Here is a 13,810-nt window from a genome sequence, read left to right as displayed (position 1 = left end):
GATTCCTAAAACCTGCACTCTAAAAGGAACACCCATGCCGCTGCACATATTCATCTAAAAAGGGGGAAGTAGAGAATAGAGTATGAAAGTATGGGGAGATATAGTTAAGTTTTCAAAGTAACGCAATCACAACTATGATTGATTAGGTATGTAGATAAAGTACGTCAATCAACTAATGAAGATTTGATAGACGATGTGGAATTTTTGATTTTCTCATCGTTTTGTCAGAGTCAATTGAAATTTTGAGAGATGGGAAGTATATTTTACAAAATCTGGGAAGAACTAAATTTAAATGTCAAAGGGTTTGTACGATTAATATTATATACATATACGTAAAGTGAAGTAATATTATTACATTCTTTTCTTTTCTTTTCATCGATTATTTATTTTTATACTTTTAAAAAGATTGGATTGGGATATGGTAGGAAGATATTTTTTTTCTTTCATTTTTTAGTATTTTATATTTTTTTTGAACTAGATTGGATTGATTGACTTAACTAAAAGGAAATCATTAGAATGGAACTGGATTGGATATGGAATAAGTTGATGATGGAGATGATGATGATGGGTAAGATTAAGATAGAGTTGGATCTTCTTAATCTTGTTCAAAAAAGAGTTGGATCTTTTTGAAAAGCTTTATAAAATAGAATAAACAAAATAAAAACAAAACAAAATAATAATAGTAAAGTAAGTTGTAGTAGCGAGAAGTGAAAGTATAATTGACTGTATAGATATTGGTTGATTGATTGATTGTTTGTCTTTGTTTGTTTTTAATTCATTAAGTGTCATTAGGAGAGGTTATTTCATTAGGTCGTTAAAAGTTGGATTTTAATCGAATCCTGGGGGAGATGAATAATATAAAAGTTGGATTTTATATGTAAAGTAAGAAGAATTGAAGGATGATGATGATTGATTGATTGATAAAGTAGGATGATTAGGAAACTACTCAATTAGTGAATTGAAATACCGGTTGAGAATATAAAATACTTCTCTTTTTGATATTTTCTAATAAATCACTATTTTTTTGTTCATTTTGTTGCAAGATTAAATTCTTAAGACATTTATTTTCCATTTCTAAAGTTTTTAATCTCTTTTCTAATCCTAAAACTTTATCTTGTAATTCTTTTGATTTTTGTTCCATTTCTTGTTCTTTTAATTTTTTTTTAATTCTAAATCTGGCACTAGCAGCAGTATTTCGTTTTCTTTTATCTTCATTAGCAGCTAATTCAGCAACAAAATGATGAGATTCTTCAATGACAGTATCAGTTTGATTAGTAGATGGAGTTTCTTGTTTTAAAGGAGATTGATGAGGATTAAAATCTAAGAAATCTAATCCATCAGTGGAATTTAAAGAAGATTCTTGAGGTTCTTGTTTGATCGCTATTCTTGGTTCTGGAATAGTAACAACAGGAGCAACTTGTACTGGTTGAGGTTGTACTGGGTGAGATTGAACATGACCATGATGTTGTTTATTTGGAACGATATTATCTTTTGAAAATACATCTAAAGCAAAGAAATCAGATTGAGAAAAGATATCAAGATCAGTAGAATTGAAATTTGGAGATACATCATTAGAAGGGATTGATGAATCGAAATCAAGGTTTAACCCTTGTAAGTAGTCATTAGGCTGAAAGTTCATATTGATATGATATGATGTGATGTGATGTGTTGTGATATGTTGTGTTGTGTTATGGTATGTAAGGAATGATTTACTTATTAGTATAACGAGTGGTAAGTTAATAAAATATATAGATCATGAATTGGGAGTATAGTGGTATGAACTAGTAACTAGTATGACTATTAGTAGTAGTTAGTTCTTACTTGATGTTGTTGATAATTAATGAAGAAAGAAGAAGTGATAAATAAAAATTAGCAAACGTTTTCATATTTATTATTTTTGTTTCTAGTTGATAAAATTTTCATCCTCCTCCTCCTCCTCCTCCTCCTCCTTCTGCTCACTAACACAAAAAAATTTTAAAATGACTCTGAGTGAAAAGACTCACATTTCACCTTCCTAATTAGGAAATAGTATCCTGTTCCGCTCTGGTCAGTATTACTAATTAAATAACGATCCAAACACCGTTAAGTTCGATACTATATTATAAATCAACCTATATAGTTTCATTACGAGATAGATTTCCTTCCTTCCTTCCATTCACTTCCTTCTCTTCTCTTGACTTCACTGGTAAATCATGATATCATATGATCAATTCATATGATAATCTTAAATCTTAATTAATCCTAATTAATATTAATCTTAATAAATTAATTAACACTATTTTTAACTTCCGCTTCCGCTGTATTGGTTGGTTGGGTTAGATTGGTTTAATTAATTATAGTTTTGTGAGCTAATGTTTAAATTTTAATTAGTTAGCGCTGTAGAGTACAAAGTGACAACGGGGATTGAATCCGATGCAACAGCAATAAAATAAAAAAAAAGAGTAACATGACTCAATGCACGTGTCTGACTCTTTCTTTTTTTTTTGTTTGATCCGAGGAAAAAGAAAAAGAGAACTATCCTGTATATAACCAATGGTATATAATATCTATCCTACTAATCACTTTTATCGATTACAAATATATGTTTACAAATCAATTGCTTATTTATTCAATTCAATTCAATTCAATTAAATATCTCATAATATCTCTATCTAATCCATGTCCAAGCACTTATCGGCAACAAAAACACTATAACTTCAATTCAATATCAATATCAATACTACTAATTAAATTATCCATCTCTCCTAACTCACGATAAGTACTCTTACTAATCTCTTCTTCTTGTTTATTCTTCTCATTAACTAAATTCTCATAATTCAATTTAATATCTTGTAATGCCTTTTCATTCTCTTGATTAATTAAATCTTGATAAAAGATTCTTGTCACTGTTTTAAATCTTGAAAATGGATCTCCATCTCCATCAATACTTGATGATGGTAAAGCAGCTTGAATTTGATTTCTAATTTCAGCTTTTCTAATATTAGTTTGATTCAATTTACGATTTCTTTCATTAATCTTTAACATTGAACTTTCATTTGTAATGGCTCTCTTTTGAGCAATCATTAAATCTAATTGATGAATTTCTTCCAACACTGATTGAGATGATTGTTGTTGTTGTTCAGCAATCTTAACATCATCTAATAATTGAGCCTTCTTCTTAACTAAATCATAAATATTCATATCTTTAATATTACGATTTTGTAATTGTTGTTTCTTATTAATGATTTCATTAACTTCTTTATCAGTAACTGATTTATTAACAAATTGTTTTAAACTTTGATACTTATCTTTAATATCATCCAAATAATCCATTCGTTCATTATTCTTTTCTAATTCATCAACATATCTATCAAATTCATCTCTACTAATCGGACTATCAGAAAAGATATTAATGGGGAATAATTTAATTTGTTTTGAATTTTGACTCACTTTTAAAAATAAATCACATTTAACCCCTCCTGGTAATTTATAAATCTTAGCTGGTTTATGTTCAACATCAATGATTTTAATCATTCTATAAATCGGTTGTCGAGTTCGTTTATCAAATCCTAAATTGATTTTCCCAAATGTATCCACTATTATATCATTAAATTCATTATAAAAACAATATTGAGCTAATTTAGATCTTCCAAATCTAACCCGATTAATATCATCAACTTTAGCTAATTCAGTTGATCTTCTTCTTGAACTAGTTGATGATACACCACCACTGGATAATTTAGATTTACTTCCCCAAGTGACAATACCATCGTCATATTCTTCTTCATCATCTTCTTCCTCTACTTCTTCATCCTCATCATCTTCTTCATCTTCATCATCCTCCTCATCATAATCATCATGTCTTCGTTTCGATTTCTGTTGTCTTTGTTTCTTTAATTCATTCAATTTATCCAATTTAGAAGTCTTAACCGTTGAAGTCTTATCACGATTCGATGCACGAGAAGGTTTAGCAGGCAATGAACTTGGTTTAGTCAATTGTTGTTGTTGTTTCATTCTTTGTTGTAAATATAATTTTTCATTATATCTTTCCATCTGTTGAGTTCTTTCAAAAAGAATCTCTTCACGTTTAATTTCATCCATATCTTCTAATTCCTCCCTATCTTGTTCATTTTTATATTTGCCTTCTAAAGGATATGGGTTGATTAAATCTGGATCAGCACTAGCATCTCCAAAATCAGGTAATTCATATTCATCCAGTTCATCATCCTCATCCTCCTCAATCTTACGACGTTTGGAAGATATCTCATCTTCATCATCATCACTGCCATCATCATCATCGAATCGATGGGAACTCTTCTTGGATGACTTTATAATATCATTATGATAATCAGAATCATCAGATTCTTCACCACCTTTATCATTCTTAGTGGTGGTGATTTCTTCTCTATCGGAATCATCATCTCCTCCAGCTAATGCCAATAAATCATCTTCTAAATCAGACATCCTGTGTATGTGTACTTAAATATATATGTGAAAGGTTGATGTGATATAAATATAATACAAATCCTCTTTCGATAGATTGATTGATTCTTAAGATGGGTCCTTTATAAAGTGTATAGTTCAATACTTTGGCATATTGGTACGGGTTTGATATTTCGGTTTTGGTCAACTATTTTCAAACCACGCATAGATATGTCGTACAAATCAATATCATGGAGACATTTACTCTGACAGAGAAAATGTCGTTATATTAATAAATTGACCTCGCGGCATGGATGTGTGTTATAAATTTGATGACACAAAATGGCCGAATTAGGTCAGGGTTAGGGCTTTACACGATTCACGTGATTTACGCATGCGCACATAGATTAAATTTTTCATTACAGAGAAATTTTTCTTTCACCTTTTTAATATAGGACTTTTCATTAAAGGTTCTACTACATGTCCATTATAAATGATATATTTTAATGTTTTTATTATATTATAATTAATATGAAGAACTTTGAGGGGATCGTGTGTAGTGTAGATGTGGTTGGTTGATTAAAAATACATTTTATGAACTTGTTTGAAAAATAATAATCAATGATATAACTTTAGATGAATCGTAGAATAACGGTTATCGATAAATGAAGATAATTCGATGTTTATGTAAGATGAATTATAACAAATAGTGAATGTAGGAATATTGATTGATCGAAATTAATGAATGATTAAATTTAAACTAAAAGCCCATAATGAATGAATGAATGAAAAGATGAGATAGATTAAATAGGATATGATTAGGAGGGATAACTTAACGTAATCTTCTAGCTTCTCTTTCAGATTCCATCAAACATAAGATATCACCTTCTCTGACTGGACCTTTGACATTTCTAACGATGGTTCTAGTAGAATCTTCAATAAATTGAACTCTAACTTGAGTAACACCACCTCTTGAACCGGTTCTACCTAAGACTTTAATAACTTGGGCTAAAGTGACTGGAGTTTTGGTATCCTAGAGAGGTTGAGTTAGTATACGTGTTATGACATGATGATATTCAACTAGTAACAAATACGGTACATACCATTTTGTATATATATAGTTATTGATAAGTTGAAAGAAGTATCAAAAGAGAAAGTAAAAGTAAATATAAATATGGGTTTAAATTTTGATTATACAGAGAGAGAGAGAGAGAGAAAAAAAAGTTAACTATGAGAGACTGGTAGTGTAATACTCAATTTTTGGGAGATGGTTTATATACAGGAAAGTATAATTTTATTCTCCAATTGACACGACGTTTCATAAACACATCCATGCCTCAGATATAACAGAGATTAATTTATATGCAGAGAATAAAATAGTAACAATATATCAATTAAATAGTTGCAAAATAACGTAAGTTAACGTATTTAAAGTCATATGCTGACTTCAAACCTTACTAAGCGGATAATTATTTTTGATAGAGGGTAATTCTCCTATATTTTGAATTCCTACTTCCCTTCTAACATGAAATTAACTGTAGACTTCGGATCCTTTACCTGTAAAACTTCTTCTTCCTTTTCCCGTCATTTAGAAAAAAAAGAAATGAAAACGCCTCATTTACAGGTTACACATTATTTACAGTCTTCTGATTAAAAAATATTTATGGTCATACTACAATTATAAATTTACAGGTTACCACCATTCCAGTTTACAGGTTTCCGTTGTTCCGTTATAAAGTCGGGTGAAACTTGAAGTTATCGCCGAATATAAAATCCAAATCATATCGCAAAATCATCAAACGTATCATCACTTCAAAACAACGTTTAATTTGCTTGCTTTGCCACTATTTGATTACAGTTGATTTTCATAAGTTATTTGATATAAGTTAGTCTAGTTCGCAGTTGTGTTTTGATCTAGTTTGTTCTGTTCATTCGCCTTCATCATTCTTGGTTGTTTCTTTTTATAGCAACATATCATATCATATCATATCATATCATATCATCACATCATATAACCCATCACACCAGCTATGAGTTCAAGTACGTCTCAAGCTCCTACCGAAAGGATGAGCAGTAAAAGAAGTGAATTCAACGATGGTAGAAAAAGACCCATCTATTCTTGGTCTGATTCATTCAGAGATTGGGTAAAACAATCATTCTATGGAAATTATACTGATCTTCAAGTTGAATCAAATTTATTATCTGTCTTACCATTTTATCCTGAATCAGATGGGAAAAGAATCGCTAAAGTTATCAATACTGATATTGGAAATGGAAATTATATTCATGAATTATATATTGAAAATATCGAAACTCCCATCCATCCTGATTTTGAACAAGAATCTCAAATCATAAATAATAATGGAGTAATAACCACCACTAAAAATCATAGTCCTCGTGATGTGGTTCTTATTCATGGATATGCTGCCTCATTAGGTTTATTCATTGATAATTTCGATTCATTATCCAAAATACCAGGAATAAAAATTCATGCTATTGATTTATTAGGATTTGGATTCTCGGCTCGACCAAATTTTCCTAATTTTAAATCTGAAACGGCTGAAGATGTTAAAAAAACTGAAGATTGGTTTATTGATGCTATTGAAATATGGAGACAAAAGAGAAATATAAATCGATTTGTATTAATGGGTCATTCCTTTGGTGGTTATTTAAGTTGTTGTTATGCATTAAAATATCAAACCAAATTAACTAATAATTTAAATCTCATTGATAAATTAGTCTTAATAAGTCCAGTGGGTTTAGAACGAAATAAATTCTCATTATTAAAAAACATTCAAGAATCTTATATTACCAAGTCATCCCAATTACGTCAAAATGAACAATCATCCTCCCGAGATATCGAACAAGAAGTATTGGCCAATCAAGAAGAAATCGTCTCATCAGCATCAACCACCACCTCTACTGCCAAATCAATCAATGAAGAAGCCACTCCTATGAATAATAATGAATCAAGCGCCACTAGTGAAGATGAAATTGAAGATGAAGAAGATACCACCCCTAAAACCAGAAGAGCTAAAATCATTCGTAAAATGTGGGATAATAATTTCTCCCCCTTCTCAATCGTCAGGAATGTGGGTCCAATGAAATCAAAATTAATCAGTGGTTGGACAACTCATCGATTCTCTCATGTATATTATTCCAATCCTCAACATTTTCAAAACATGCATGATTATATATATAGAGTGTTTAATGCTAAAGGGTCAGGAGAATATGCTATAACGAGAGTATTGGCATTTGGAGCATTGGCAAAATTACCTTTATTGGATAGATGTCCTGAGAAATTTGTCGATTGGAAATTACCTACCTTATGGTTGTATGGGGATAAAGATTGGATGAATGAAGAAGCAGGAGAAGAAATGACAAAGGAAATTAATCAATTGGCGAAGAAGAAGAATTATAATGATGAATTAGCCAGATTTAGAATCTTGAGTAATTCAGGTCATCATTTATATCTTGATAATCCTCCTGATTTCGCAAAGGAGATCTTTTCATTCTTAAAGTTGAAAAAGTAAGTAAGAATAATTTATTTATATATATATATAGACGTACATTTTCTAAAATGTATATTAATACACTTTGTTTAATAAATAATATGACATGCCCTATTTACACCCACACTTACCTCCACATTACGCTTTAAAGATCTTTTCAACTTCAGATTTATAATATTCTTGAAGATTTTTTAAATTTTGACGATGTTCAAATTCAATAACTTTAAATTGTTCTTGTAAATCTAATTCAAATTGTTTCTTCTTTAATTGAATTAAATCAATTTGAACTTGCATATCTTGTTCAAATTGTCGAGATTTAAAATCAATAATATCAAATTGAGTTTCAATATCTTGTTCATAATGATTCTTTCGAAATTCAATATTCTTTTCTAATTCTCGTAATTTATCCACTAATGATTGACTTAATACTCTCATATTATGTTCAAGTAAATTATAAATATTATCATTACTAGTAGATTCAATTTGAAGGTGATTTGATTCTCCTTCTTTTTCTCCATCATCATTAGCCTCATTCGTAAGTAATCGCTGTTGAGATGAATTCGATTCCGAAGAATCAGATCCACTCCCATTAGCCGTCATGGTTGATGTATGTCCATTATTATTAGTTCTATCATCACCACTTTGAATGGTTCCATTTTCTACTTCATCATCATTATCACTATCATCCCTTCCATTGATCGATGCGGTTTGATCTTTATGTTTATTGGTTTCAATCACCACAGTTGAACCTTCATCTGCATCAGACATAACTTCATCATAATCACCCGCATCTGGACTAATCAAACTCACAGAATCAGTTATAGTGGCACCTCTTGTAACTTGGCTTAAACTAGATTCGGAATTAGGTACAGTTGAACCATTAATAACAACAGTGGTATCATTACCATTTGATTGACTATCATCTGATGGTACACCCCAACCACTTGCATTGGATCTGGTTACTCTTTTCTTGCCATATTGTCTAAACGACGAAGCAGTCATTGTTGGCTCTAGAACAGTTGAAGGTTGAACTGATGTCGAATCTTGAATCTCAGATACATCATCTTTATTTTGAGTCAGTTGTGGTTGTTCAGATAAAAGTTCAGCCATAGTAGCGTATGCCGTAGGATTACTTGATTTAACATTTACAATTCCGTTTGTACTATCTTGAGGTTTGGTTGGTGATGGAATGACTCTTGTGGTTGAACTATTTATAGTATCTTCCAAAGTCAAACTATGGGTAGCTTTTGAATGAGGAGTGGCGGGTCTTAATTTGGTAATTCTATTTAATCGACTTGTAGACTCATCTGTTGGGGAATTCAGTTTCCTCTTTTTAGTTTCAGTACTTGGAGTCCGAGGTTGTGGTGATGATTGGGTTTTTGTCTGTTCTGACAGCTTTTCAACTCTAGCAGTAGTAGTACTAGTGGTGGTAGTGTTTGATGTGCTGATAGGTTCTTTTGGTGGCAGTTGAACCACGTGATTAACTACTGGCGAGGTTGTTGTACCATTCGTTGCTTTCAGGCTTGATGGTGGTGTTACAGTTTTAGTTGCCTTTTGTGGGAACAGTTTATTCAATTTAGCAATATCTTTCTTTGGAGCAACGATAATTGATGGTGAAGCTTGCCTTGTCTTTGATTGAGTTTGTAATTCTGCAAGTGAAATTTTTCTTTTTGTTACTTCACCTTGTTTAATAGCAAAGAATTTTATAAGGGTAACAAAATGATGAACCAATGAAGTAACAAGCTTTGGATTATGTAAATAAATAAATATATCAATAGTTTGTGCAAATTGGTAATCAGGGCTAATACTTGGATTCAAAGGTTGTTTTAAAGAATTCTTAGTTGGTTTTATTCTATTGAATTGTAATTTGATTTCATTATCAAGTTTTTTTATGGATGATAAAGATTTCAAATTGAAATAATATGGAGTTAATATTTCAAATTTTGGATCTGCTTGAACCCATAATACAACTATGGAAGAATTTAAGATTTGTAAAAAACAAAGTTGAGAATTGGATAATGAACAATTTAATTTTGGAACTGTTGAACATACTAATGATCTAATTTGAAATACCCCTTTAAAACTTGGATTTATTAAATTTAAAAATTTACAAATTCTATAATCTCCCGCTTTAAGTACTGGTTTTGCAATTAATTCATTTTGAAGATCCACATCAGCAAATCCGAGATACTTTTGTTCTTTCAAACCTAATTTCATGATTAATTCTATCAAATAATTGTTATTGGTAAAATCATCATTCAAATTTAAAAGTGATTTTATTTGAGATGGTGTAATCAGTTGTTTAAAAAGTCGGGCTATCTTTTGATTAACATAGCCAGTGTTAGGATCTATACAGTTAACAAGGATCTTTGAACATAACCAACTCGATTTAATATTCACTTTAACTGTACAAGCTCGTTTAATTAACACATCAATCAATTCAAAATCTGGGACATTGAAATTTAATTTCATCAATTGTGGCCAATACAGAGTTTCAAAATCAGGATAAAGAAAATTCACATATGATGAACAATAAAACAATAATAAGATTTTATTCTTTTGATAAACTTGTTCAACTGATCTAACAGCTTCATGGATAAATTTATACATATAGTCATGAATAAGTTGTAAAAATTCTTCATCCCCCTTACGTAAAGATAAAGGAATATCACCATACATTAGAATGGTATGTATTATACTATACTGCAAGTAGAAATTCAGATCAGACATAGGATCATTGAAGTTCTGTATGAGCATATCAAGCACCTGCTTTGCTTTTGCAACATCTGCCATAATTGAAAACAGTAAAGATATGAAGATATGATGAATTATTTCGCCCAACAAGCGGTCAAAGTAGCAGTAGTAGACCCAGTAGTGATCTTATTGATATCAGGTTCCAATCTGTATCGTTTGATGGATTGATCAACGGATTGATGATGAATTGGTTGACCTCCACTGTCTTTATCAGTTTGATCCTGTCACATCGTCTTCCCTTTTTTGGGTTTAATTAAATTTTATTAGTCGCGTTAAAATTGTCTTTTTTTTTGGTTTTAATATGCAGGACAAGCTTCCGATATTGGTCATAAAAAAAATTTTAGAAACTGCTATGACAGATGGAAATGGTTGAATATATTTATAGAGAACATAGTATTTAGTTACGTTTTGATATTAAAAGTCAAAAGATTATTGGTATAAGACGTAAGTGACATACTGGAAGAATCGATTCATCATGTCAAAAGTTAGTTCTGTTTCGGAAGATGAGTTAATTGCTTCATTTTCAAAGTTTGGTATCAATGATAAGAAGAGCAAAGAAATCATTAAGAATAAGAAAGTATCTCAATCATTACATACTATCTTGAGTGGTATTGGGGATAAGAGTGAATCATTAGATGATAAGAAATTAGCATTATTACAACAATTAGCCGTTGAATTGAAAGGTAATGATGTTAAACACTTGAGTTTGATTGTAGATGGAATCTTAGATCAAACCATTAAGACCAATTTACAAATCAGTGAGGGATTAAAATATTTAACTAGTCATGAAGATGATGTTAAAGTTGAAGATTTTAATGTTGCTAGTGGTATTGGTCAAGATGTGACTGAAGAACAAGTTAAATTTGAAATTAATAAATATCTTGAATCGATTAATGATGAATTAGTTGATAAAAGATATTCTATCTTATCCAAGGTTTTAGGAGAGATTAGAAAGATTCCAAATTTGAAATGGGCATCACCATCATTATTCAAACCAATCATTGATCAATTATTCTTGGAAAAATTAGGTCCAAAAGATGAACGTGATGTTGTCAAAAAGGAAAAGAAAAAGCCAGCTGCTGCTACCAATACCACCAATTCTAAAGCTACTACTACTGAAGCACCAGTCAGAACCATGTTTTCGGAAGGTTTCCTTGGAGATTTACATAAACCAGGTGAACAACCTCAAATGTATCCTGAATTAATCAAACCTCATTTAGAATTCACCAAAGGTCAAGTATTCACCAGATTCCCACCAGAACCAAATGGATTCTTACATATTGGACATTCCAAAGCTATTATGGTTAATTTCGGTTATGCTGCTTATCATAAAGGGAAATGTTATCTTAGATTTGATGATACTAATCCAGAAGCTGAAGAAGAAATTTATTTCGAATCAATTAAAGAAATTGTTCATTGGTTAGGTTTCAAACCATGGCAAATCACTTATTCATCTGATTATTTCCAACAATTATATGATTTAGCTGAACAATTGATTAAAAATGATAAAGCTTATGTTTGTCATTGTACTGCTGATGAAGTTAAAATCCAAAGAGGATTAAAACCAGATGGAACTTTAGGAGGTGAAAGAAAAGGATGTGTTCATCGTTCAAACCAATCTATTGAAGAAAACCTTGCTAAATTCAGAGATATGAAAGATGGTAAATATGAAATTGGGGCAGCTACTTTAAGAATGAAACAAGATTATACTAATTCTAATCCTCAAATGTGGGATTTAGTGGCTTATAGAGTTTTAAATAAACCTCATCACCGTACTGGATCAACATGGAAAATATATCCAACTTATGATTTCACTCACTGTTTGGTTGATTCCTTTGAAAATATTAGTCATTCCTTATGTACTACTGAATTTAGATTAAGTCGTGAAAGTTATGAATGGTTATGTGATGTCTTACATGTTTATAGACCTGCTCAACGTGAGTATGGTAGATTGAATATCACCGGTACTGTTTTATCCAAGAGAAAGATTGCTAAATTAGTTAATGATCATCATGTTCGTGGTTGGGATGATCCAAGATTATTTACTCTTGCTGCTATTAAGAGAAGAGGGGTTCCACCAGGAGCTATTTTATCATTCATAAATACTTTAGGTGTTACTATCAGTGAAAGTAATATTCAAGTAGTTAGATTAGAATCTGCTATTAGAAATTTCTTAGATCATCTGACTCCAAGATTATTCATGTTATTAGATCCAATTAAGATTATCATTGATAATTTTGATGAAATTCCAGAAGAAGGTAAAACTCCAGTTGAAATTCCTTATAGAAACAACTGTAATCAATTCAACAAATCAAGAAAAGTATCCATAAGTTCAACTTTATATATTGAACGTAATGATTTCAGTAATGTGATTGATGATGCTGAATATTTCAGATTAACTCCAAACCAACCAGTAGGATTAATCAAATTACCATACACCATCAGTGTTAATAAAGTTAATTATAATGCTGATAAACAAATTGAATCCATCAATGTTAAATATAATTATGGTGATTCCAAGATTAAACCAAAGACTTTTATTCAATGGATTAGTAATGAAAACAAAATCAATATTAAAGAAATTAGAATTTATAATCAATTATTTAAGAGTGAGAATCCAAATCAAAACCCAGATGGGTTCTTAAGTGATATTAACCCTGTCAGTGAACAAGTCATTACTACTGGTTTGATTGAAAAGGGAGGATTTGATGAAATTAAAGCCTTAAGTCCATTGAATATCGAAGTACCAAATAATCAATTCAATATTGCTGAAGATGGAGGTAAGAATACCATCAGATTCCAAGCTTTAAGAGTTGGTTATTTCTGTGTTGATAAAGAAAGTGGTGATAATGATGATGAAGTAATTCTTAATAGAATTGTCACCTTAAAGGAAGATTCTGCTAAGAAATAAATTAATAATTTACATTTAAGTCTGTTTTGATTGCAAAAGATAGATAATCTGATATACATATATATATATATACATAGTAGCAATAATGATAATAAATAAATATTATATTGAAATGTTCATGTAGTAGTATTTGGTTGCTAAAAATAACGAAGTGGTCGTGTGGATGACAAACTTGAAGGAATCTCAATTGTCTGTTTCGTTGCAGTATAAAAGTTGCAAATGGCGGCAAGAA

General features: G+C 30.5%; 6 protein-coding genes across 6 annotated transcripts; 2 read left to right on the top strand and 4 right to left on the bottom strand. All coding sequences in view use genetic code 12, as the record gives it.

Moving 5' to 3' along the window:
- Positions 1-946: 946 nt before the first annotated feature.
- On the bottom strand, positions 947-1,639 carry MET28 (Met28p; the record flags this gene model as incomplete). The annotated part of the gene is made up of 1 exon (XM_064906421.1): positions 947-1,639. The coding sequence occupies one exon, from the start codon at positions 1,637-1,639 to the stop codon at positions 947-949; it is 693 nt and encodes a 230-aa protein (XP_064760342.1).
- Positions 1,640-2,688: 1,049 nt separating this feature from the next.
- Positions 2,689-4,443, bottom strand: RTF1 (Rtf1p; the record flags this gene model as incomplete). Its single annotated transcript, XM_064906420.1, has 1 exon — positions 2,689-4,443. The coding sequence occupies one exon, from the start codon at positions 4,441-4,443 to the stop codon at positions 2,689-2,691; it is 1,755 nt and encodes a 584-aa protein (XP_064760341.1).
- A 790-nt stretch (positions 4,444-5,233) lies between these two features.
- On the bottom strand, positions 5,234-5,507 carry RPS28B (40S ribosomal protein eS28; the record flags this gene model as incomplete). Its single annotated transcript, XM_064908447.1, has 2 exons — positions 5,234-5,434; positions 5,490-5,507. 2 exons carry the CDS (start codon positions 5,505-5,507, stop codon positions 5,234-5,236), a joined length of 219 nt encoding a protein of 72 aa, XP_064760340.1.
- A 909-nt stretch (positions 5,508-6,416) lies between these two features.
- DFJ63DRAFT_320387 (uncharacterized protein) lies at positions 6,417-7,969 on the top strand. The gene has a single exon (XM_064907183.1). It carries the CDS (start codon positions 6,432-6,434, stop codon positions 7,932-7,934), a length of 1,503 nt encoding a protein of 500 aa, XP_064760339.1. The 5' UTR covers positions 6,417-6,431; the 3' UTR covers positions 7,935-7,969.
- Positions 7,822-10,924, bottom strand: DFJ63DRAFT_213566 (uncharacterized protein). Its single transcript, XM_064904070.1, has one exon. It carries the CDS (start codon positions 10,704-10,706, stop codon positions 8,052-8,054), a length of 2,655 nt encoding a protein of 884 aa, XP_064760338.1. The 5' UTR covers positions 10,707-10,924; the 3' UTR covers positions 7,822-8,051.
- Positions 10,925-11,828: 904 nt separating this feature from the next.
- GLN4 (glutamine--tRNA ligase) lies at positions 11,829-13,692 on the top strand. The gene has a single exon (XM_064907182.1). It carries the CDS (start codon positions 11,857-11,859, stop codon positions 13,576-13,578), a length of 1,722 nt encoding a protein of 573 aa, XP_064760337.1. The 5' UTR covers positions 11,829-11,856; the 3' UTR covers positions 13,579-13,692.
- The last annotated feature ends 118 nt before the right edge of the window (positions 13,693-13,810 follow it).

Source organism: Scheffersomyces coipomensis (genome assembly GCF_036884675.1).
Source record: "Scheffersomyces coipomensis strain NRRL Y-17651 chromosome Unknown DFJ63scaffold_6, whole genome shotgun sequence".
NCBI classification, from domain to species: domain Eukaryota; kingdom Fungi; phylum Ascomycota; class Pichiomycetes; order Serinales; family Debaryomycetaceae; genus Scheffersomyces; species Scheffersomyces coipomensis.
This window is presented reverse-complemented; position numbering and strand designations above follow the sequence as displayed.